This window comes from Lepisma saccharinum, chromosome 12, assembly GCF_977018435.1.
Source record: "Lepisma saccharinum chromosome 12, izLepSacc3.1, whole genome shotgun sequence".
Classification (NCBI taxonomy): Eukaryota; Metazoa; Arthropoda; class Insecta; order Zygentoma; family Lepismatidae; genus Lepisma; species Lepisma saccharinum.
Genome location: NC_139240.1, coordinates 58,173,940 through 58,198,722, shown reverse-complemented (window position 1 = coordinate 58,198,722; position 24,783 = coordinate 58,173,940). Strand labels below are relative to the sequence as shown.

At 37.1% G+C, this 24,783-nt stretch overlaps 1 protein-coding gene across 1 annotated transcript in view; it reads right to left on the bottom strand.

The window, feature by feature from the left end:
- Positions 1-24,783, bottom strand: part of LOC145996497 (uncharacterized) — a 78,428-nt gene that overhangs the window by 38,160 nt on the left and 15,485 nt on the right. The window contains exons 3-4 of the mRNA XM_083132997.1: positions 24,132-24,256; positions 23,271-23,421 (exon numbers count right to left, since the gene is read on the bottom strand). Of these exons, the coding sequence (XP_082989123.1) occupies positions 23,271-23,421; positions 24,132-24,256 (276 nt within the window). The remainder of the gene's footprint in view (positions 1-23,270; positions 23,422-24,131; positions 24,257-24,783) is intronic.

The window sequence follows — 24,783 nt, the reverse complement described above, 5'->3', positions numbered from 1 at the left end:
TAAATTCGGTCCAGGAACTTTTTCCAGAATGAATTTAAATTCGGTCCAGGAACTTTTCCAGAATGAATTTAAATTCGGTCCAGGAACCTTTCTTCCGGATGAATTTAAATAGGGTCCAGGAATATATTTTTCCGGATGAATTTAAATTCGGTCCAGGAACCTTTTTTCCGGATGAATTTAAATTCGGTCCAGGAACCTTTTTTCCGGATGAATTTAAATAGGGTCCAGGAATATATTTTTCCGGATGAATTTAAATTCGGTCCAGGAACCTTTTTTCCGGATGAATTTAAATTCGGTCCAGGAACCTTTATTCCGGATGAATTTAAATTCGGTCCAGGAACCTTTTTTCCGGATGAATTTTAATTCGGTCCAGGAACCTTTTTTCCGGATGAATTTAAATTCGGTCCAGGAACCTTTATTCCGGATGAATTTAAATACGGTCCAGGAACCTTTTTTCCGGATGAATTTAAATAGGGTCCAGGAATATATTTTTCCGGATGAATTTAAATTCGGTCCAGGAACCTTTTTTCCGGATGAATTTATATTCGGTCCAGGAACCTTTTTTCCGGATGAATTTAAATTCGGTCCAGGAACCTTTATTCCGGATGAATTTAAATTCGGTCCAGGAACCTTTATTCCGGATGAATTTAAATACGGTCCAGGAATATATTTTTCCGGATGAATTTAAATTCGGTCCAGGAACTTTTTCCAGAATAAATTTAAATTCGATCCAGGAACTTTTCCAGAATGAATTTAAATTCGGTCCAGGAACCTTTTTTCCGGATGAATTTAAACAGGGTCCAGGAATATATTTTTCCGGATGAATTTAAATTCGGTCCAGGAACTTTTTCCAGAATGAATTTAAATTCGGTCCAGGAACTTTCCCAGAATGAATTTAAATTCGGTCCAGGAACCTTTTTTCCGGATGAATTTAAATAGGGTCCAGGAATATATTTTTCCGGATGAATTTAAATTCCGTCCAGGAACTTTTTCCAGAATGAATTTAAATTCGGTACAGGAACTTTTCCAGAATGAATTTAAATTCGGTCCAGGAACCTTTTTTCCGGATGAATTTAAATAGGGTCCAGGAATATATTTTTCCGGATGAATTTAAATTCGGTCCAGGAACCTTTTTTCCGGATGAATTTAAATTCGGTCCAGGAACCTTTTTTCCTAATGAATTTAAATTCGGTCCAGGAACCTTTATTCCGGATGAATTTAAATTCGGTCCAGGAACCTTTATTCCGGATGAATTTAAATACGGTCCAGGAATATATTTTTCCGGATGAATTTAAATTCGGTGCAGGAACTTTTTCCAGAAAAAATTTAAATTCGGTCCAGGAACTTTTTCCAGAATGAATTTAAATTCGGTCCAGGAACCTTTTTTCCGGATGAATTTAAATACGGTCCAGGAACTTTTTCCAGAATGAATTTAAATTCGGTCCAGGAACCTTTTTTCCAGAATGAATTTAAATTCGGTCCAGGAACTTTTCCAGAATGAATTTAAATTCGGTCCAGGAACCTTTTTTCCAGATGAATTTAAATAGGGTCCAGGAATATATTTTTCCGGATGAATTTAAATTCGGTCCAGGAACTTTTTCCAGAATGAATTTAAATTCGGTCCAGGAACTTTTCCAGAATAAATTTAAATTCGGTTCAGGAACCTTTTTTCCGGATGAATTTAAATAGGGTCCAGGAATATATTTTTCCGGATGAATTTAAATTCGGTCCAGGAACCTTTTTTCCGGATGAATTTAAATTCGGTCCAGGAACCTTTTTTCCGGATGAATTTAAATTCGGTCCAGGAACCTTTATTCCGGATGAATTTAAATACGGTCCAGGAACCTTTTTTCCGGATGAATTTAAATAGGGTCCAGGAATATATTTTTCCGGATGAATTTAAATTCGGTCCAGGAACCTTTTTTCCGGATGAATTTAAATTCGGTCCAGGAACCTTTTTTCCGGATGAATTTAAGTAGTAGGATTGGCTATAGGATAAGCACCACTTATAAGTGTAGAAAAAGAGAGGCTATTTGATTGAACAATCCGATTTGCCTACACTTAAAACAATGGCAAGAGGGGCTTATACCCCAATTCTTCAGGTGTGATATGCCCTGATTTTTTAAGAATTTTGAATTCAAGTGTAGAAAAGGTGAATCCTCTCAGACAGATTTGCCTACACTTAAAACAAAGGCAAGAGGGGCTTATACCCCAATTCTTCAGGTGTGATATGCCCTGATTTTTTAAGAATTTTGAATTCAAGTGTAGAAAAAGGTGAAGCCTCTCAGACAGATTTGCCTACACTTAAAATTATGTCAAGTACCCATATCATCTTATTGTTTATAGTGTGTTTTTTCTGTCAAAATCCCAGGAGACCCAGTAGAGTGTGGTGCATAGCCCCATGGTTTTTATTGCCTTGTAATCAGGAGGTTCGGGTTTGAGTCCTCATAAAATGTGAAGCCTCCCCTGATGGCAAAGTGTTAATATTGTTGCCTTGTAAACAAGGGGCTCGGGTTTGAGTCCTGATAAAATGTGTAAGATTGAAATACATGTGGCAAAATAATATCTCCATACGTGAGATTTTGAGAATAATTATTGCTAGTTGATATACAACTGATAGCCCCCAGATCTGAAAACCTGGTAAAAAGTGTTTTACAACAGCATAAAAAGAGCAAAATTATTTTATATTGGGGATCACCAGAGCCTAGTTACTGCTGTTGGGTATAAAAACACTAGCTCAGCCAAATACTATATATTCTTATTGCAAAACATCCCCGATCAATACAATAAGACATGTGCATGTGCCTGCATGTTCTTCTAATCTTTTGATCAGTCACATGCCCCGGCCGGGGCAATTAATTGCACGCCTGGGAGATTATATCTGCTGACATGCAATTTTCCCCGAAAGGACACAGTGTAGATTATATCTCTTGCATGCCTGTCCATCAGTGTCATTAACTCCAAGGTGAATTCTTAGTTGCCCGCTTCCATGTTTGCCTGAAAGAATTCAGTTGTGTTAATATGTACCTGAGAGGGGCTCTGTATATTTACTGCACATTTCAAAATCCCATTTTGAATTGTATTTTAGCTTTTCTGCAGAATAGGCAGAAGTACTGTGTTATTTGAGCTTCTCTGCAATATGCAGATGTGGTGTAGACATAATTCCTTGGCCTATATGTTCTATAATCAAAAGGCCACAGGTTCGAAACCTGGCAGAGTGTCTGAGCCTCCCTGACAGCAAAATGTTGGTATTATTGCTTTGTAATCAAGGGGATTCTGTGTTTGAATCGGCCCTCTAGAATTGTTCTGTGACTCTCTCATTTCTTACATCATAAACATATGATTTTTCCCCTATGAGAATAACACTACATATGGTGTCATCAGGTAATGCCTCATGGAATTCACAGATAATTTTAATGTTTGTCCTGTCATTCACCACAACCTGTTTTCTTTTTGAAGTGTTGATTACAAACATGGGTCTCTGTGCTTTGAATTCATCTGGTGTGTAATACATGTCAGTATTGCCAGTAGTGACCCTTTTGAATGCTGTAAATGCTTCATATAATTTAAGGAAATCATCCTTGGACATGTCTAAATTATAATTTTCTCTAGGAAATACCTCATTTCTGCCATTTTTAAGATATATGTTCTTGATGTTGCAGTTATCAAATCTACTTGAATTTTTTTCCTGATTATTGTGTCTTCCAGTCTGAAACAATACCACCACAAAATCCGGCATGTGATATTGTATACTGGAGGATGAATTTGTAGCATCAAACTCATAATAAGTACCAGATGCGGGCTTCTGTACACATTGATATGTATAAATTTGTAGAGGAATCTGTGGATTTTATATTATATCTGCTTTGTATTTAAGAGCATGACTGGCCTCATATTCAACAACTGGGATTCTTAGCTCCATAGTCTGAATAATGCATTTGCCTTCATCAGGTAGGGTATTGGGCAGAGCTTCCCCTGTAGAGTTTAATGTACTGTACCTCATCAAAGCATTATTATCATTGGCAGCTCTTCTAAATGTGATTCTTAAACCACCCTTCCACATAATATCTTTGTAATTTGAGAAGAATCCTGGCAACAGGCGCATAGGGAACAGAACTGTGTGGCTTTTAGATAATATTTTATCACCAGCCTCAAATCCACCTATTTTGTAGTAAGAAGCCTCGGTTTTGGATAATTTTAGTGTGGCCAAAGCTGTGGAGGTAATGCCGGGATAATCCACTCTGTTTATAACAACACCATGCTTTCTGATCTCAATTTCAGAGAACAGATGCGGTACAAAATTATCTACCAATCTTATATTTGAATTTGCCGGATAATCTGTTCCATCGAGCTTTACAACATCAAATTTGATGTATAGATCTGCTCTGTGGGGGTGTATAAAGCCATCCCCTACATCAAGATCAACCTCAATTTCTGTGTTGGGTTGATTTAAATTTGCAAATGTCCTCCTGTTTGGAGGGAATGATTGTAGCTCATAACTCTCAATATTTTCCATTTTTTCTTGTATGTATTTTTTATTTAAATATTAATCTCTATGATTGCAGTTGTTGTGGCTCCAGCAAAATCAACTAATTCTTCTTTTTCATTAGTGACCATCAATTCAATATAATCTATTCTATTATGGCACACAGGAAAATATAATGTTGGGGATGGAGTGTAGATGATTGGCTCCATAAATTCAGAATTAGGTTTGAATGTTGCAATGATGCCAGTTTGTTTGTGAGTGCCTATACCATTTGATTTGGTGATCATACCCTCGGCCACATTACAGTGAATATTCAGAGTTTCTATAGCTAAGAATTTAGGTATATTAATAGCAGTGTGTTTGATGCCTGGTTCAAGTTTTGTGTTGTTCTCAAAGCCTAACAGCTCTCCTATAGTACCCAGATCCACTGTTTCTGTAGCAGATACAATCTCTACTCTGTGAGTGACAGAATTTTGACTTAACACTATACCTCTGGGTAATTGAGCATTTAGAGTAGATAGATTATATTGCCCTGGAGTGATGACAATTTTTTGATCCCCTACTGCAATTTTGTTGTTGTGGTGTGTAATATTAGGGATCAAGTACATGCCATAAAATGCTCTGAGAGCTATTGTTTTGGGATACACTATATCATCATGCAATTTGAGTTTCAATATTGAATTTTGGCTGGTGAGATGGAATACCCCCATGATGTTTCAGATACCACAAGGCTTTTTGAAAATCTTCAATTGATGGTTTATTTATTTGAGACATATATCTCAGAACAGATAAACACAAATGTCCGCAATTAACATCTTTGAAATTTTGAACACGGGCATTATTGTAATAAAGATTAGCTGAATTTAGATATTTTATTAAATTTTCAGGTGGAACACCTCCAAATGAATCAAACACAAATGCCTCATTTTTTAAATATTTAAGATAGCAGATCCAGTGAGTGCCCTGATTTTTGTACTTATCCAAATTAACAATGCCACACTCTTTGTTGAGTGGTTGTTCTGGTAAAGAATCAGACATGTACACACCTCTAAAATGTTTGATGCCCAGTGGCTTGATTAAAGCTTCAATATCTTGGTTTGTAAGCGGCTCTTGTTTTTTTAAACTTATTCATGGCTCTCTTAACACCTTTGCCTTGTTTCTCCATGGCCAGGTTATGGCGCTTCTGCTCATCTAATTCTGCTCTATTTTTTTGGCATCTATTACTGTTTTTGCTATGGCAGCTGATCCCCCAGCCAAGCTCACAACAGCCCCAAGTGCTGCTAAGATGGCAGGGATGGTAAATATAAATCCCCCCACATGTGATTTTTTTCTTGATTGCTGTAATTTTTTTAATTGGGGGGTACTAAGCAACAATTTCATACCATGCCCTTTTGCAATACAAGAATTTTTTTTCTTGCGCTGCTTTTTGGTCAAAAGGCTATCAATAGGCCCAAGAGATTTGAGACCTGCATAAGGTATTTGATACATAACACCCTTGGCCTTCATTGTAGGTTTATTATATACATATTCACAGCCCCCACCCCAGTTTTTGTTTGGTGCTCATAGCTATGGTGGTTCCCAATGCTGCTATTTTTTCACTTAAAGAAGCATCTTTGCTTACAAATCTACCAAATGCAGCCTCTTCTAATTTCTTGTCTGCAACATGTCTCTTGTCAAGATCAGAATGTGTGTTGTATGCTATGTCATGGTCTCTACAAGCAGCATCTAGGGGATTAACACCAGGATCACCTCTGTTTAATCTATGGTCCAATTTTGTGCCTGGGCCACAATACTGATAGCCTGGAATGTGTAGTTCAAATGGCAGCTTGTTTATAATGTCATTAACCAACCCCCGGCCCTCAGAAATATTCCAAAATTTAGGTGGTAGAGTATTAATAATTTTTATGAGATATCCAATCCCCTCAGTGTCATTCACTATAAAATTAGATAATTTGGTGCTTATCATGTCCATAATTCCAACCTTTTCATTGTAAAAATTGTGGTTCCCAGCATTTTCCTCCCCAGCTATCACCAATAACCTATCTACAAGTTTCCTGACATCATCAACCCAGACAAATTCTTTAGGCAGGATGTTGTATTGTTTGATTCCACTGCCAGTCTTGATCTGTGACCATATGGGCTTGATTAAATTATTGTATTTTGCCCCACTGCTAGACTTGACTCTTTTTTGTGTGGGATCATTGTTCTGGTATAGAGCATCTGATTTTATTAATATTTCTTTGTAATATTCATAATCTTGATCTGTATAGCTGCCAGGCCTTTTCCTAGTCATCAGTTCCCACAATCCAGGTGTTCCGGGATATTTAACAAAACCACCTCTTTGTCCAAGATGAGATTCTGAATATACAATTATATCATCTCCCATAAATGTTACTCTGAAATTGCCAATTCTATGTATGATGCTACCATCACGCTCTGTGTCAGCATATAAGCCAAAGACCTCATCTTTGTTGTCTTTAGGTGTGGTTAAATATTTTTGAGCAAGAAGACCCAATTCAATAGGATCCTGAGTAGCTTCAATTCTTCGAGGAGCAATAGGACTAGGTGTATGAATACTGGAAAGTGGGGTGATTGGATAATCTAATATGTTCCTTGCAGCTACAGGTACAAGCTCTGTGATCAAATTTTGATTTTGCTCTGTAACAGTTTTGATATTTTTACCTAATTCACTAATAGCATCAATTATAGGCTGTTCTGTTTGTTTGTGTTTTTCATAAATTCCCCGGTTCTCTGATTTCCATCCCTTAAATCTTTTTACAAGATAATCTCTTAATTTAAGATCATCAATGATTGGCCTTTTCATGGTTATTTATATATGTTTCAATGTCTAGAAAATTGTTGATTTTATTTCTGTATTTGCCACTATTGGGTTTTCTTGTCATATCAATTGTGACAAACCCATAACTGTCCTGGTTCCAGCACCTACTGCAAAACTTGGAAAAATCATTGTAGCTCAAGTCACCACCTACATATTCATCATGTATGTGTTTGAGGTTGGTATGATCTTGATGAAACACACATATAAAATTGCTGTTGTCTCGGATCAGCTGCTTGGGTATTTTAGAAAAAGTCTGTGCCAGGTAGAAGCAATCAATGTTTTTGTGCCGGCCCTGTGTAAAGAAATTTCTAACCTTGTTTTGATTATCCAGTATAATGTCATCAAACACAACAACAGAATTATCGAGACAGTCATGAAGTGGCTTAACATCTGGTTCAAAAGTGGCTATATCCAATCCATCATATAGCTTAATCAGCTGCTGATATTTTAATTGTTCCAAGCTCTTAGAAAAAACATACAAGTGCCTGTTTTTCCAGTCTAACCAGTTGGGTGCCAATAAAAAATTATCAACCATTAGTGTAGTTTTACCACAAGCAGATGGCCCAACAATAAGACACCTAATATTATCAGGCAGCAAGTTGCCATTTCTCTTAATCTGCTGTTCAGGTTCTGGCAGCCTTTTTATAACATCCCAGGTGCTCATATTATTATTTTGTTTGCATCGATCCAGCTGTGTTCTGGAAGCCCTAGCCATTTGACAAATAACTTGTTGCCTTTTCTGCGGATGATTTTTTCTATGAGATATGTGTCAGGCTGTTTAGTTTTGCTGAGCTCTTCTTCATAGAATCTGCCTTTGAGAATTTCTCCTCGGTGATCTTTTATTATATATGTGTTAAGGGTCCCAGGTTTAACTTGAACCACTGTAAATAATTCAGTGCTCCAGTTTCTTGTAAAGCCTCTTTTGAATAAGTCCCTATATTTGCTGATTCTTACTTGATCACCCACCCTGTATTTGGCCTTTCTTGTTGTTGGCTGGTATTTAGGATAATAAACAGTGCTGATCAATTTTTGCTCATCAGATGAAGTTACTTCAGAGGATTTCATGTTGATTGTGGAATGGACCGAGTTGTTATATTTATGTAGAAGTTCTGGAAGAATATTAATCCATTTATAATTACCTTGAAGTGTAAATTGTTTATACATAAGATTTTTTAGGGTTTTGTTGAATCTCTCTACAATTGAGGCTTTGAGATCACTGTAACTCGAATAATGTTGTATTGCCTGGCTTTTAATAAATTGTTGAAACACTGAATTATAAAATTCTTTGCCATTATCTGTTTGCAAATAGCGCGGTGATCTTCCACTCTGATTGATGATTGTTCTGATGGCTTCTGTAACACATGTTCCAGTCTTGGATTTGAGAGGCACAGCCCAGGCAAATTTTGAAAATGTATCTATTACAGTGAGTAGATACTTGTAGCCCTTGTTGATTTTGTCTAAGTTTTTCAACTGTCCACTTGCCATTTCAATCAAGTCCCCTTGCCATAAATCATCTATGCCCTTTGTGACTACTGGGAGTCTCTTAAAATTATGTCTGGCCTGTCTGTGTAATTCATCAACAATAATTTGTCTAGACATAATATGTAAACAAGAATATTGCAACTATGGGGTGTTCAGCAGCTGATACTGCAGGATTTTCTAAATATAATTTGTCCCCTATTTGTATTTTAAATTCCAGAGAGCCATCATCTTCAACATAGGCTGTTTCTAATGTATTGGGATCTGTAAAATCTTCTAACTCTACACTGGTGATTTTTGCTTTGTTGTCAGCATTTGTTATTGATAAGGTGGGGTAGTGGTGTGCCTGTGGTTGAAGCCAATATTTGATCTTGATTGGTCTCAATGTGCCCCCAACAAAAAATTGGTAATAAAATTGTGCAGGGGACAGCATATATATTTTGCCACCTGGTGTAAATGGAGAATCATATTCTTTGTTGGGGATGCTGTACAATTCAAGAATTACTGTATGTTTTGGATTCTCGATTATGCCTGTTATTTCCTTTTCTGCTGTGAGCAATCTGCTTGTTACAGATTCAAGGTGCTCATTGATGGTCCTAACAACATCATCATGGCCTGGCTTGATTTTTATGTCCACAACAAGTTTTTTGTATTGTTGCACAATTTCTTGAAGCTGGGTGGCAAAAACAGATAGAGCATTTGCTTGATTGGATTCCATGGCCCCTAGCTGTTGCTTGATATTAGCTACAATTTGTTGCAAATTTTCAACAACTGCCAATTTTGAATTTTGAGCAGTAAGATCATGGACCTGTCTTCTGATATCCTCAAACAGGGCATGCAGTTCATTAATATGTTGATTGGTTGGTAGAGTGGCCACTGTCTGAGTGAGATGTTTGATCTCTGTCTGGATATTCTTGATATCTTCTGATTTCAATATGCGATTCACTGCCCTTTTAATATTTTTAAGTTCCTGTGATGTAGGAAGATTTGATACTGTATTTTGCAAAGATTCAAGTGCCAATTTTACATTGTTTAATTCAGAAGCATCAGCCACATTTTGCATAGCATTTTGGAGCAGGGCTATATCTGCCTGAGTGAGTGTAGATTGTTGTAAAATTTCAAGCTTTGTTTGAATATCATCAATCAAATGATGAAAATGAGATAGCTCAGATTCAGTGTTGAGGTTTTCAAGCTTTGTGATTTGGTGCTGGACACTAACAAGAGTATCTACAATACGGGGCAGGCGAGATTCTAGAGTTTCTTGTACATTTGCCAAATCACTTTGCACTGCTGCTATTGTACCTTCAAGATGGGTTATGGTACTTTGAATTTTTCCAAAATCTTCATATGTTTCAAGTTGCAGCTTAATATTTGCTACACTCCGAGTTATTGCACTCAAAGCATCAGAAGATGGCAAATTGTTCATAAAATTTTCAAGTGTCTCAATTTTTTCTTTAACCTCGGCTATGGCATTGTGCAGAGGATCCAGATTAGGTATTTGGAGTGATTGAATCTGTTCTTTTAGAGTGGAAATCACTAGATCAAAATCTTCTTGTGATTTTATGCTTTTGACAATTGTTTGGAGCTGTGCCTGGACATTATTTATTTGCTTTTCCAATTGTTGTTTCAATTGCTCAGAATTGGTGGCCTGGGTCTTAAATTTGGCTTGAAGAGCTGCTACAGCTTCTTCTAAACTTTGAAAATTATCCAATGTGGCCAAATCAGTATATTTCTGAAGCAACAATTTGAGTTCAGAATCAATTTTAAGAAGAGGGTCCATGCATTGTGATTGTAAATTTGTAATTTCTAATTGAAGACTAGCATTAAGTGTGGTTTGTAAAGCTTGTAAATCACTTCTTAATTTCTTGACTCTGACATCAAGCATCAGAATCTCATCACTGTGATCTTCATGCCTTATATGGCCAAATATATCATTAGGCATTTTTGTTTTAGTGGTTATTTATTATAGAGTATCTGATTCTTAATTCTATAAAAAAGGGTATAAGCTTGTCATATGATCCCGGGACCTCAATATATAAGCAGTCACCAGCAGAAACAGTATAAACAGTGCCAGAAATCATGTTTGAGTGCTTAATTCTATAAATATTTCTCCCTACTGAAATCTTGACATCACCCTCAGGGGTTGTAATAAATTGCAATTGCCCACCTACAGGTAATTGGTAATGCTTTAAATTATTGTTAAATATGTACAATGTTTTACCTGTTTCATCATCAACATCTGTAAGTATGCTGTTCAGATGAATAATTAAGAAACCACTCAGTTTAGATATTATATCAGAAGAAGGTTGTGGTGTTGGCAGCTCCATAATAGCCTGTTTTTTGAACCCAAATAAGTTCATAGGCATGTTTATTTATTTCAAATCATACTCTGTGTTTGGGCATTGATTGCCATTTTTCAAATCACAATGCCCCCATGGTAGAGTATGTATGCCACATGATAAAATGCATCTCTTATCATCATGTGGGTCCAGAGCCACTTTTCTTACAATATTTGTAGTCAATAAGTGATGCATACTCTGAATTCTATTTTCTGATGTTCTGATTGCGCTACATGATTTGAGGCAATTTTTGTAATCTTCAAATTCAAGCTCTTCTTCAACAGTCACTCTGCCAATGCCCTTGGCCTTTTTGGCAACAACACCACTACATGTTTCAAAACTGTACATCTTGGCTCTTAACCCAGCAAATGCCACAATAACATCACCAAGTGTCTCATCTTTTAACTTGCCAGGCACCTTTTTGTTGTGGTGTTGAATCTCTGTATGTTCACTGGTATCAAAATATTCAAACAATTCAGGCTGTGCCATATCTTGATAAACATCTTCTGTTTGAATATCAAGAACAAAACTATCTGTATCCATGTACATCAATTTTACACAATCACCATAAAAAGGTTTCAACACATCATAATACAATTTTAACATGTGTAATTTGGCCAATTCCAATATCACAGCCCCTACATAAATAGGCTTATCAAATTTAATATTTGTTTTTTTCATGTTGAAAAGTGCCATATTTTCATCATAAATTCTTCTATAATTGAAATTAGGCTTTGCAATCAATTTTTTGCTCCGGCTGGGGTCAGTAATTATTTTAACATCGGTATGTTTTCTGACATTTTCAATTGTTTTGCCATACACTGAATTGACCATCAATTTAAACAAGGTCTTGTCAAATTGGCTTATTGCTGATGTTCGAAGCTCTGTGTTTGTATCAATATATGGCTTCAACCATCTTGAGTGCCTGAACCTCAAAACTTTTCCAACTTTGGTCACTTGAACACCATGATTCATCAGGAACTGGAGGTTTTTGTAATATATAACATAACCCTGTTTTGGCTCCAGTGTCATCATCAATTTCTTTTGTTTAGAGCCAGGTGAGCACTGAACCTCGGGAATTGGGGGCAGATCAGAAAATTTGTTGTGTAAATCATCTGGAATTGTCAGATCAACCTCTAAGAACAGGCCATAGTCACTGTCATCAAAATTCTTAAGATCCTCAATGTTAAAATCTTCAACCCATTCAAGCCCTGCATATGGCAGTTTTTTCATCATGGCATAACCATAGAGGCTGTTTGCATCTACATACAGTATATAATTTGATGGCAGTGCTGGATCATAATCAGGAATATATTTGTTATTTGCTCTGGCATATCTCTGAGAACATTGCACCATGCCTCCTCTTATACATTGTTCCATAAACAGATACATGTCCTGATCTTGGATCAGATCCAATTGCATTTTAGTGTTTAAAAACATTGCAGCCCATGCTAGGCCCGGGGCACTGTAAAAATATATTGGATCTAGTTCATAATTTTGCATAGAAGATTTTCTGAATGCTTGAAGTATATCAGCTAAGAGGGTCACATCAAGTTTTAAATATGCCATGTGATAATCACCAAATGTCTGGCATTTTAAATTGTTCCACATCAATTGGGCATGGTGATAATCTTCATCAGTGATTCCAGATCCTCTGATTTTGCTGTAAAACTGTTGTTGTGGTGGCAGAGCACACTCATCAAATTTAGAAAAATCTGTAACATAATCATATGGATATACACCCTTCCGCCTAATTAATTTCAGGTCCTGATTTGGAAACAAAGCACATGTGATTTTGAATTGATCATCAGATAATTGAGTGGCCAGTGTAGCCAGGCTAGCCGATAAAATTCTGTAAGAATCAAGAAATCTTATGTGAATAGAAACACCATTAACTTTAATTATTTTGTTAATGGCAATATATTTCTCATCATTTTCAGCTAAAATATTTAAATTCTGCTTGTCAAACCCCTCGTACCTAATCAAATGATGAAAATCATAATTGGATGCACCGTGGCAAAATAAGGGGACAAATTTTGGTCTCTGCATCTGAATATTGCAGCTATCACACAAGGCCATTAAGAATTTACCATCTGTATGAGAATGGTGATGAACCTTGATATTTGTATCTGAAAATTCAGAATCACATACCGGGCATTTTTCTGCATTGTTGAAATCTTCAATCTGTTTTTCTGTTAAAGGCAACATGAGTTTTGATTTTAATAAAACATTAGATGCTATGCTATGGCACTCATTTTCTATTCTTTGTGCAAATTCTTTGATGGCATCTGCTCCCAAGTATGAATCTTTTTTAGTAACAACACCATCCTGTACAATCACATAATAAAAACTGGAAGGTTCATGTAGCTGGTATGGTGTAATTGAAGATTCTTCAGGATCTGGATTGCAGAATGCAAGAGGTTTGAGGTTTGATTCAAAATCACAGACAATATATGCTGGGTGTTCCAACAAGGCTTCAAACTTTTTGAATTTTACATTTTCACTTGGCTTAGGCATCACCATATGAACAGGTTTATAGTTGCCACAGTATTTCAGATGCTCAATTAACTTGTTTTTGGCAATTTCTGCATTCACTTCCCGAACCCCATTCACCATTTTCCTGCCATCAAATACACTTAAACATCTTCTGCACAACTTGAATATTGTATTGGATTTGTCTATTTGCTTTCTGACTAAAGCTTCAAGATTATGTATCAGAGTGTAATGATATGTGCCATCCCCTTCAATTAAGAGCAGATCAATCGGAACAGCAGATTCATCATCAAATATACTGATTCTGAGAGGATCTATCAAGCAATTGTCACGGCCACTAGAACAAGTAAAAAAATTAATAGATAATTGTTTGCCATTGATGTGCCTGGCCTTTTTTTCAAATTTATCAATATTCTGGACAGACATTGGATATTCTAAACCCTCCATTGCCTCATCAAAATCATGTTCATGTTGTTTGTAATAATTTATTCTCTGTGGATTCCTTGAAACTGGAAACAAAGCAGCTAAAATACACCACAAAAAGCATTTCTCATCATTATTTTCTATATTAACCACGGCTCTTTTGTTTTTGATATTGGCAGGTAATGGCACATAAGTGGAACCTTGTAATGGGTTGAATTCAGAAATATTAACATATAACTTGTGTGGAGATCCGCATAGGCTCCATCCTGACTCTTTTCCAGCAAATTCAGAGTGTTTAATATTCAATTGATCTATCAAACTGCTTATTATTTTGTCTGAATTTGCATTTGAATATACCGGTACAGTTTCTGTTATGTGGGGCTGTGTAAATTTTGTGCCATTTGGCTTCTTATATTGTGCAAACAATTTGAGGGACAGCTTATTAGACCCATTTTGTGCATTTAGAATTGCCTTCACATCAGGATTTATACTGTTCAAAAAATTCTCAATGCCACATCTTGGCTCTGATTCAAACCGGTAATCCCTTAATTGGCCATTAAAGCTGCTATGGATGGGTTCATAGCGTGGCTGCTTTGCCGGTGAAGCATTAACAGGTGTTTCATGCTTCCTTTTCAGACCAGATGTAGATGGTTGTGGGGGCAATGTTGATGACTGTACATAAGAATTACACTTATGCCATTTGTAATATGCCTTGCTTAATATTTTATGGCATCTTGGACACATTTTTGTGGCCTTTCTGCATTTCTTACGATCACAATTATGCCGGTGCCTGGCCCAATGAGAACTAGATATATTTTTATTACACTGATTGCAATATTTTTGTTTTGGCATATTTGTTGTTTATTTATATAAAATTTCTTGGTCCAAAAAAAAACAGAACTATGCCAAAACAGTAACTAGGCTCTGGTGATCCCCAATATAAAATAATTTTGCTCTTTTTATGCTGTTGTAAAACACTTTTTACCAGGTTTTCAGATCTGGGGGCTATCAGTTGTATATCAACTAGCAATAATTATTCTCAAAATCTCACGTATGGAGATATTATTTTGCCACATGTATTTCAATCTTACACATTTTATCAGGACTCAAACCCGAGCCCCTTGTTTACAAGGCAACAATATTAACACTTTGCCATCAGGGGAGGCTTCACATTTTATGAGGACTCAAACCCGAACCTCCTGATTACAAGGCAATAAAAACCATGGGGCTATGCACCACACTCTACTGGGTCTCCTGGGATTTTGACAGAAAAAACACACTATAAACAATAAGATGATATGGGTACTTGACATAATTTTAAGTGTAGGCAAATCTGTCTGAGAGGCTTCACCTTTTTCTACACTTGAATTCAAAATTCTTAAAAAATCAGGGCATATCACACCTGAAGAATTGGGGTATAAGCCCCTCTTGCCTTTGTTTTAAGTGTAGGCAAATCTGTCTGAGAGGATTCACCTTTTCTACACTTGAATTCAAAATTCTTAAAAAATCAGGGCATATCACACCTGAAGAATTGGGGTATAAGCCCCTCTTGCCATTGTTTTAAGTGTAGGCAAATCGGATTGTTCAATCAAATAGCCTCTCCTTTTCTACACTTATAAGTGGTGCTTATCCTATAGCCAATCCTACTACTAATTTAAATACGGTCCAGGAACTTTTTCCAGAATGAATTTAAATTCGGTCCAGGAACCTTTTTTTCAGAATGAATTTAAATTCGGTCCAGGGACTTTTCCAGAATGAATTTAAATTCGGTCCAGGAACCTTTTTTCCGGATGAATTTAAATAGGGTCCAGGAATATATTTTTCCGGATGAATTTAAATTCGGTCCAGGAACTTTTTCCAGAATGAATTTAAATTCGGTCCAGGAACTCTTCCAGAATGAATTTAAATTCGGTCCAGGAACCTTTTTCCGGATGAATTTAAATAGGGTCCAGGAATATATTTTTCCGGATGAATTTAAATTCGGTCCAGGAACTTTTTCCAGAATGAATTTAAATTCGGTCCAGGAACCTTTTTTCCGGATGAATTTAAATTCGGTCCAGGAACTTTTTCCAGAATGAATTTAAATTCGGTCCAGGAACCTTTTTTCCGGATGAATTTAAATACGGCCCAGGAACTTTTTCCAGAATGAATTTAAATTCGGTCCAGGAACCTTTTTTCCGGATGAATTTAAATTCGGTCCAGGAACTTTTTCCAGAATGAATTTAAATTCGGTCCAGGATCCTTTTTTCCGGATGAATTTAAATACGGCCCAGGAACTTTTTTCAATGAAACAATACGCAACTTGTACCGAATTTAAATTGTGCGAGAAAAAAAGGTTTCGGTCCGTCAGCGGAACCCAATAGAACCCATTAGAATTTATGGGTTCCTGGACCTTATAACAACCCTGTGATTCCCTGCATGGAATCATGCGTGTTGCGTAATTCTGCGGCGACAGCCGAACTTCTTATTGAAAAGTTTACATTAAAAGTTGGCTTATCGCCTTAGGAGTTGGGCAACAAGGATGTATTGAGGAGGGGGACAGGGGGTCCGCCCCCCGAAAGATTTATCAAGTACTAAAATTAAATAATGAAAAATATATTCGTTTAACCGTTGTTGTATAATTTCCTCTGAACTTATTAGAAGACAATGATTATATCAGGATCATAGGGCTTTGAGGGACACGAAGGACGTATTTAGGAGGGGCCCCATAGGCCCGGACCCCCCGAAACACTTACCAAGTACTAAAATTAAGTAATGAAAATATTAGCATTTGTTGTATAATCGATGGTTATTCATTTCCTCTGAACTTTTTAAAATCAGAAACTTACTTTTCTCCAACTACATGTGACATCATTTTTGTTATTCGATAAATATTCAGTTATTCATCTCTTTGCCAGAGCACTTGTTTTTATGTAAATTATTCCGATCTTAACTAAAGGTTAACTACGTAATGAATATGCACTGTTATATCTCTATTTTTATAGCTACAGTCTTTTTACGTAATTATGTAATAATAATACTCGTATAATATTAATTTATGTATTGTAATTAGTATTAATTTTATTTAATATAATTATTTTAATTTAAACATTTATTATTATTATTATTATTACAATAAAAATATTATTATTATTCCTGAGACACTTGGTTCGGACCCCCCCCGGAACATATTTCTAGATACGTGTCAGTTAGGCAACACACGAAACGCGTCGCAGGGAAGCCGATATTTAAGGATCTAGGTGTCACATTTGTAATGCCGGTGACTGTACGTACAATACTCTAAATGTATCAATCCAAGGTTGATGTACTTTTGGTGCTTCAATTTGCACAGTTAAACCCGTCATTTTGGGTTTATTTGAAAGGATCGTGTTTGATCCTCTCAAGTATGACACAGGATTTTTGTTTCGGGAGGGGCTGTGATTGTACACTGAGAGAACTAAATGCATCATATCGATTTATGCACCAGAATGCATCGATTGATGCACTAAAGTGTGTTTTATGGCTTCTTCAAAGAATCAGATTGACATTGATGCATTTGGTTGCATTTTTGTATGTCGTGAAAAAACACCAAAGTGATTCACTTGATTCAAGTTAGGACTTACTACGGTCGAGATGCACTTCAATGCATCATTTGATGCATTTTGATGCACCAGAATGAATCTTTTTCGATGATGCACTTAAACGTTTCGTCTGAGCTACAGAGTTTATGAAGCTCAGGCGAAACGTTTAAGTGCATGATCAAAAAAGGTGCATGTAAACGCATCAAGGTGCATCAAAATGCATCAGCTGATGCATTGAAGTGCATCTAGACTGAAAGAAATCCTCACTTGAATAAAATGATGCACTTTGGTGTTTCTTTCACGACATACAAAAATGCACCCAAATGCATCAAATGTGAATCTGATGGATTGAAGCCATAAAACACACTTTAGTGCATCAATCGATGCATTCTGGTGCATAAATCGATATGATGCATTTAGTTTTCTAGTAGGGTGGCGGAATACACAACATACTATTTCGTATTTCCAGTTTATACACTTAAATGTGTTATTGGGGGTCGAACATGTTTGTCTATTAACACATTTTAGGTTCTGTGTTCAATATACGAACATTATGTAAGGCAGCAGAATATTCAACATTTGCTTGTTTACCTCTGGTGGCAGTGCACACCCTGATCCCGTTTTGCTTGTTCACAACTTGAAGGTATTTTATTAACATAACATCTTGCTTCTGTGCTATTGCACTGGGCCTCTGCCTGCAAAGGTGATTGAGACAACTTGCTAGAAATAATAACAATTGTAACTGAAGTTGTATGTAAAGCCGGACCTGGATCATAGTTATGGACATTTAAACACTGACATCACGTGATGGCCATTTTGCATCTAAGTACTTTCGATGGCCATGCTGTTTTTAGTTAAAAATTGTTTCACACTCAAGGCTTTGTGCGCTGGCGCGTTGTCATGGTGAAGCCACCACTCCCCACAATTCTAAGCGTTTTCATCTCACTGCGTCATGCAGACGTTTCAGTACACGCCTAGAGTGCGCGTCAAATCTCCTGCATATGGCCTTGAACGGCTGAACAGCACCAGCGAATCACAGACGTGCGGCGTTGCCTAGTTCCGTGACAAGCCGTTTCGCTCAACCACGCTGTCTCTTTTCCGTATGAGATTTCGACATGGCACCGCTGCGGTGCGCTGCTATTGGCTATGCAGGAGATTTGTCGCGCACTTTTAGTTAAAAGTTTGACCGTTAGGAACGTATTATGCGTAAACAATGCCGTTCTCATCAGAAAAGGGAATCAGCATTGTCTTGACATGTCGCCCAGGGCGAGGTTGGATCTGCAAGTGACAATTCACCATTCCTGAAGCGGGAAAACCACTCTTAAACATGTGTTTTCCCCAGAGCAGCTTACTTGCAAGCGGTTTCAAGCATAACAACTATTTCCCCTGCCGTTTTCTCTAACAGAAATCAGAATTTCACAGCCGCACGTTGTTCAAACTTTTCAGCCATCACAAAAATTGACAAACAAGCGAGAGGTGCTTAAAAATAGGATTCCCGAAAGAGGCATCTAGCGGCGGAAGCATGAACGGGTCTGCCCACCAGAGAACGATTCCGGTTTTTTTTGGATCTCCCCACGTAATGAAGTTACAGAAATATGTAAAAATCAGAAACTATGCATGACGAAAACCACCCATAATATTAAACTTTATTATTTTACCTGCTGAAGTGGTAATTCTTATTCGCACTGATTGACCATACGTCTCATTTTGACCGGGACAGTTCCGTTTCAGAAGCATGTCCCAGTCGTCCTGTTGATATTATTAAAAATCCACCATTTGTCCCGTTTTACAAAAGTCTAGAAGTTATCTTGAGAACCAAGTCTAAATTTGAGAGACATTTCATGCTTTGTGTTCAGTTATTTGTAGAGCAGTGAATAAGCATGGCCAAGAAGCGTTGATACATGTAGTTTCAATACGGAATTGCAACAAGAATTTAAAGTTCCTGCGTCTTGACGCAAACTCAAATGACAAATCTCGCGTTGTATGTCGGATGTGTGGGGTAAGGTTTTCGGGGAGATTTATTAAACGGTTGGTGAAGAATAAAGTTGTTCTCAAGAAGATTTGTTCTTCTGCTAAATACTTCTTGCACTCTTCAATTTCAGCGTAACTAACACGGGAGGTTGATCAGAAGGACCCGAAATACTATATAGGTCATACCGAGATTATAATAATTATTACAGAGCATTCCCTGACATTCGCTACGAGACTCGGCGGCAAGCAGCCCGGCTTCAGCGCTTCTCTTTCCCGGTGAACGGGGTCCGCGACGGTCAGTAGAGTCGGCTATTAAAATTACAGTTTTCATATTGTGTACTAACCTTGAGTACAGAAGGTGTTGAAAATGATGTCCCTCTGCTGGAACACATTTCTGGCATCTCTCCAGGAAATTGGCATTTACACGTGCAAGTTCGTCTACTGCAATTCTCCCGATTTCTCATACAATACTCTCTTTTAACTCACGGATGGTGTGCGGATTGTCTTTGTATACTTTATTTTTTAGATTTCCCCATTTTTCTTTCCACTTTTATTCAGAACTGACCCTGTTACTCTAAACTTTTTTACGAGGTTTAATATTGTGGTCCTATGTGGAACTGGAACACCAGGAAACTTCGTTTCAAGACGTAGTCGCACTTCTCCACAATTCCTCTTTCCGAAGACACTCGACAAGATAAATCCTTTGTTGTAATGTAAACTTTTGTGGTGCCATATTAAGCCACAATCTTCAACACACTGACACGACACAACACAACTTCCAGGGGAGGATTATACTGGCGTCAGTCTGCAACGTCAACAGAAAGGGAAAGAGAGCGAAGGCAGGGAGAATGAGAAAAACTGACTGTAGCGTGCGACTGTCGCGGACCCGTTCACCGGGAAAGACAAGCGCTGATGCCGGGTCGCTTGCCGCCGAGTCTCGTAGCGAATGTCAGGGAATGCTCTGTACATTTTGACAATGGGAGATCATATTTCATTTATTGTTTATGATGTACCATTTATGTGATCCATCCTTTAATAAATAATAATAATATATTAATTATAACAATTTAATAATTAGTCCTAACCGATTTTTCACGAGAGAGGCAACTGTTCTCCTTGAGATGTTCCGTTTTTGGGTCAAAATATTATGGTCACCCTAGCACTAAATCATTACTGCTATTATAATTCTCATGTGTTCACGTGACAGAACTTTTTACTTTGAGACACTCCAGTGAATTCACATTTTCTCATACAAATTGTAATTTCATTCTAGTATAAATCCGTGAATACTAAGTGAAGTATTTTTGATGAACACTGAAATATTCGAGACATTGTTTGGTGTATTACTTTGGTTAGGTGAAATAAAATAGCTACAGGCAGAACCTTTCCCTTTAATAAGGATGGATATGAATCGAGAATGAACACGTCACCGAAGTCCCCAGGTTCGAGTCACGTCCTGGGTACGGGTGTTCTTTTGTGAATGCCTCTTCATCATTTATCAAATCATCACTCATCCTCATCGTTGAATTAACCAAAAGTGACGGAAAGCGACGATAAATATACAAGCACGTCCAATGGCGGCGATTTGGTGCTAAACAGGGGGGGGGGGAGCAAGAGCCGTTTATTTTCTCTTGGAAGACTATGGCATTAAGAGGACACAGTGCGGAGGAAAACAGTTGCAAACATTTGGGGGGCAACCTCCCCCCAAGCCCTCTTAATCGTCACCACTGATATACACCTACCTGATATTTTTTCTATGAAATCGATTTCATATCAAATACGTGATATTTTAATCTAGTAGTATTTTTTTAAATCTATCACTGCAACCAGTGATGTGCGTCTACGCGTAAACAACGATAATCCACACTCTACACGTAGACTATTTTATACACGTAGATGACGTAATCATTGTAAACAACATGGCGAAAGGTGATAACTTAGCAAAGGGCGATGTGGAAGTAAAACAAAATTATAGTGCGTATCAGTTGGTAATGTGTGAGAAGAACCTTTCGTACTCTTCCTTGCAAATTCGAACAATTTCTCACCTAGGAAAGAACACAACCTAGGAAATATTCTAGTGTTTTATGAGGAAAAGACTACTTTTGCCTCACGACTGCCATCTGTTGCTTTTTCTTGCATACAATTTATCTTCTTTCATAGTTGATAGAAGAGAAGAGAAATTTTGTTGGAAATAGGATTGTTGTCAGTTCATTAGGAACCAATATAGTTGAAAATGTCACTTTCCTTTCATGAAAGCCTTGAAAATTAATTTTAATGTACTTTAGATTGTCTACGTAGTCTATGTAAACTACAACCCAATGTAATCTACGTGTAGATTACGTGTAGACAACGCATGTAGACGTAAACGTATAGTATACGGCACATCACAGACTGCAACCTTCATGTATCAAATTTTAATCTTTTTGTTTATTGTTGTTTATGATTTACTATTGAGATTTTCTCTCTTAATTCAGCAATGAATGATCACAGTGATTACGTGTACACGAACTCACATCTATCATACTTGTTTGCTTGTTTTATCAATTAAAACATGATCAATCTGATTGCGTGTCCTACCGTTTGGAGAAGATTAAGTATATTTAAGGATATCTTTGAAAAACACTACATATGCTGACCAAGGCAGTCTATATTTCAGTAAAACTTAATAAACGTGACTTTTCAATCCTCTATCAGGGTCTTCCTCAGACTTGAAACCAAACCAAAAAGCTTCATTGAGTGTATTTTTCCGTCATGGAAACTAGGCTTAATCGTGTTACCAATGGATATCTTTGTGTTGACAAGTGATATTTTTCACAACTAAATTCTTCGATGTTGCAAACTAATTAACCTGATACCGTTATCATTATTTAGTTCATGAAGGCTCTTTTTATCACTATTGGGTTTATTAACCTGTGTGTTATAATCACCAAACAGAATGTTCAGGTCATATTTCTGAAATTTATCAAAAGACCTGTCTCAATTCATTATAACATTCACTTTTAATTATTTTTATCTTCTGTTTGGCCATGAATATTTATTAAAAATTTTTTGCACCACATGATACTCTTTTATTGGAAATTCTGCTGTTTTAAGAGCAATGATAAGTTCGTTATTTTTCAAGATGCCTGCAATTACTAAGCAATGCATGGGTCTTTCCCTTAGTCAGAAGCTCCTGCCAGTGCTTATTCGCCTGTATTGGATCTTCACCAAGTTTGATAAACTTGTTAGAGTCAGATGATAATCACCGTTTTTAGAAACTTACTAAAAACACACTGAAATACATATCCTGGAGAACAAGCCTGTATCGTGATGTCTTTTGTTTTTCACCATTGTCTAGCATATGTATCAAAAGAAGGAATATAAACTATGGTGATTTTAGCAATTTTCCATAGCAACGGCAATTTCCACCTGACTGTCCGTAAGTTTCATGAGCACCAATACAATATTCCATATCTAGGCTTATAACTTTTGGGCCACACCTCGTATATAAAATATACAAGGGGTGTTCAAAAAGTTAGACATGATCACAACAATGTAGGTAATCACTGATACAGAGCTAAGAAGAACACGGTTAAATTGTATCACTTTATTCTGTAATTACATAAACGCAGGGCTGGATGGCTTGAAGGAAGGGGGGTGTGTAGTTGCTTGCAGCTCTCAACATCATCGCGAGAATTCACCGCATTTGAAGCACTTGCAGTCCACTGGCTCTCTCATTTTGATGTCCATCGACTCCATTTCCCCGCGCAGACGTGAACCATCGGGGTCATAGCAGTGAGAGAGGGTAATATGGCGCTCTCGCAAGTAGCTCTCTCTGCAGCAGTAGCATTCCTGTAGAAAAAACAGCAAAAGAAAAGCATTTTTTTTTTCAGAATACACACTGTGTGGAAGAAAAGAGAAGAAGGCCTGTTTTAGACGAATACATTTTCCTCAACATTTATGCCGTGACCAAAATGCTACCGTGTAGAGTTAAAAATCTTATGGCATTTATCAAGGAATCTGTTCTATTTCCGTAGCATAACCAATTAGAAGCGCCCTCTGGGTCACGAGTGCACATGTAATGGCGGCCGTGTGAGATGCAAACAATGTATCACTTGGCATCTTTAAAACCCGATAACTATTCAACCAAGAGGAATAACGTTTCATAAAAAAAAAGTATTAGGTACAAATCAATGGCACTGCTTAAATACATACTCTATAAGGTATACAGTACACGCATGGAAGAATAAATGAATTGTTACAATTGTAAACCTGGAGTAAGCGTTCTCTGCACACATCGCATCGCAATCGCTAACCGGAATGTTACAGGAAGTGCTTCCGTGTGAAGTATTGTCTGCTATAAAAAAGCTATACAAATTTTGGAAGCATTTATGACAGCAAAAATGCTAAGGGAAATGCTTTCATCTAAAGCGGGCCCAAAAATAGTCTAAAAAGAATCACTTCACTCTTTAGGGATCCCATTTTATACTTAAAGTCCAGCCCCGATTAGCTTTTCTGTGCGTACAATAGACTTAAAACCCAGCTCAATCAACCAATCCTACCTTTAAGAATCCCGTTGGTGTGACAACGCTCGGCTGGACTTGAGAATTACAGGTGCCTTCGCACTTATTCACAGCGATGTCTCCATTACAAGTTCTTTGTAGACGTCCAAGTTCATCATACTCCTCTGAAAGACAATATTTTTATAGCAGAATTATTTACATCCAAACTGTACAACATTTCAAAATTTCAGATTTTACAGTGACAAAAATGTGGATCAAGTCACAAATGCAATATTCTAGTGTCGTAAATAACGTTATTTATCACAGTAAATAATTTTGTGCCTTGGACAGCAATTTCAAAGTTGTAGACCCAAATATCTACATTCCTAATGGTAATAATTGAGGACTAAAAGTGGTAAACGTGTTGGGAAATCGCTTCGTTCAGCACATCAACCCGTACCAACATTCACACTAGTGGCTTTTTACACGCTCTTTGAACTACTTAGAGGGCTACCAGCCACTTTTCACGTTTACCACATTATCAAGCATGGCACATTTCACAGTTTAACGTGGAAAAGGGTGTTTGAATTCTTGTGGCACTTACAACGTTTACCAATTTTAGTCTTCAATTAGACAGCAATTTTTATTCAGTGAGAAGTTGAGAAAATGCGTTTATGATCTTAAAATGGCTAAAATATGCGTGTAGAATTAA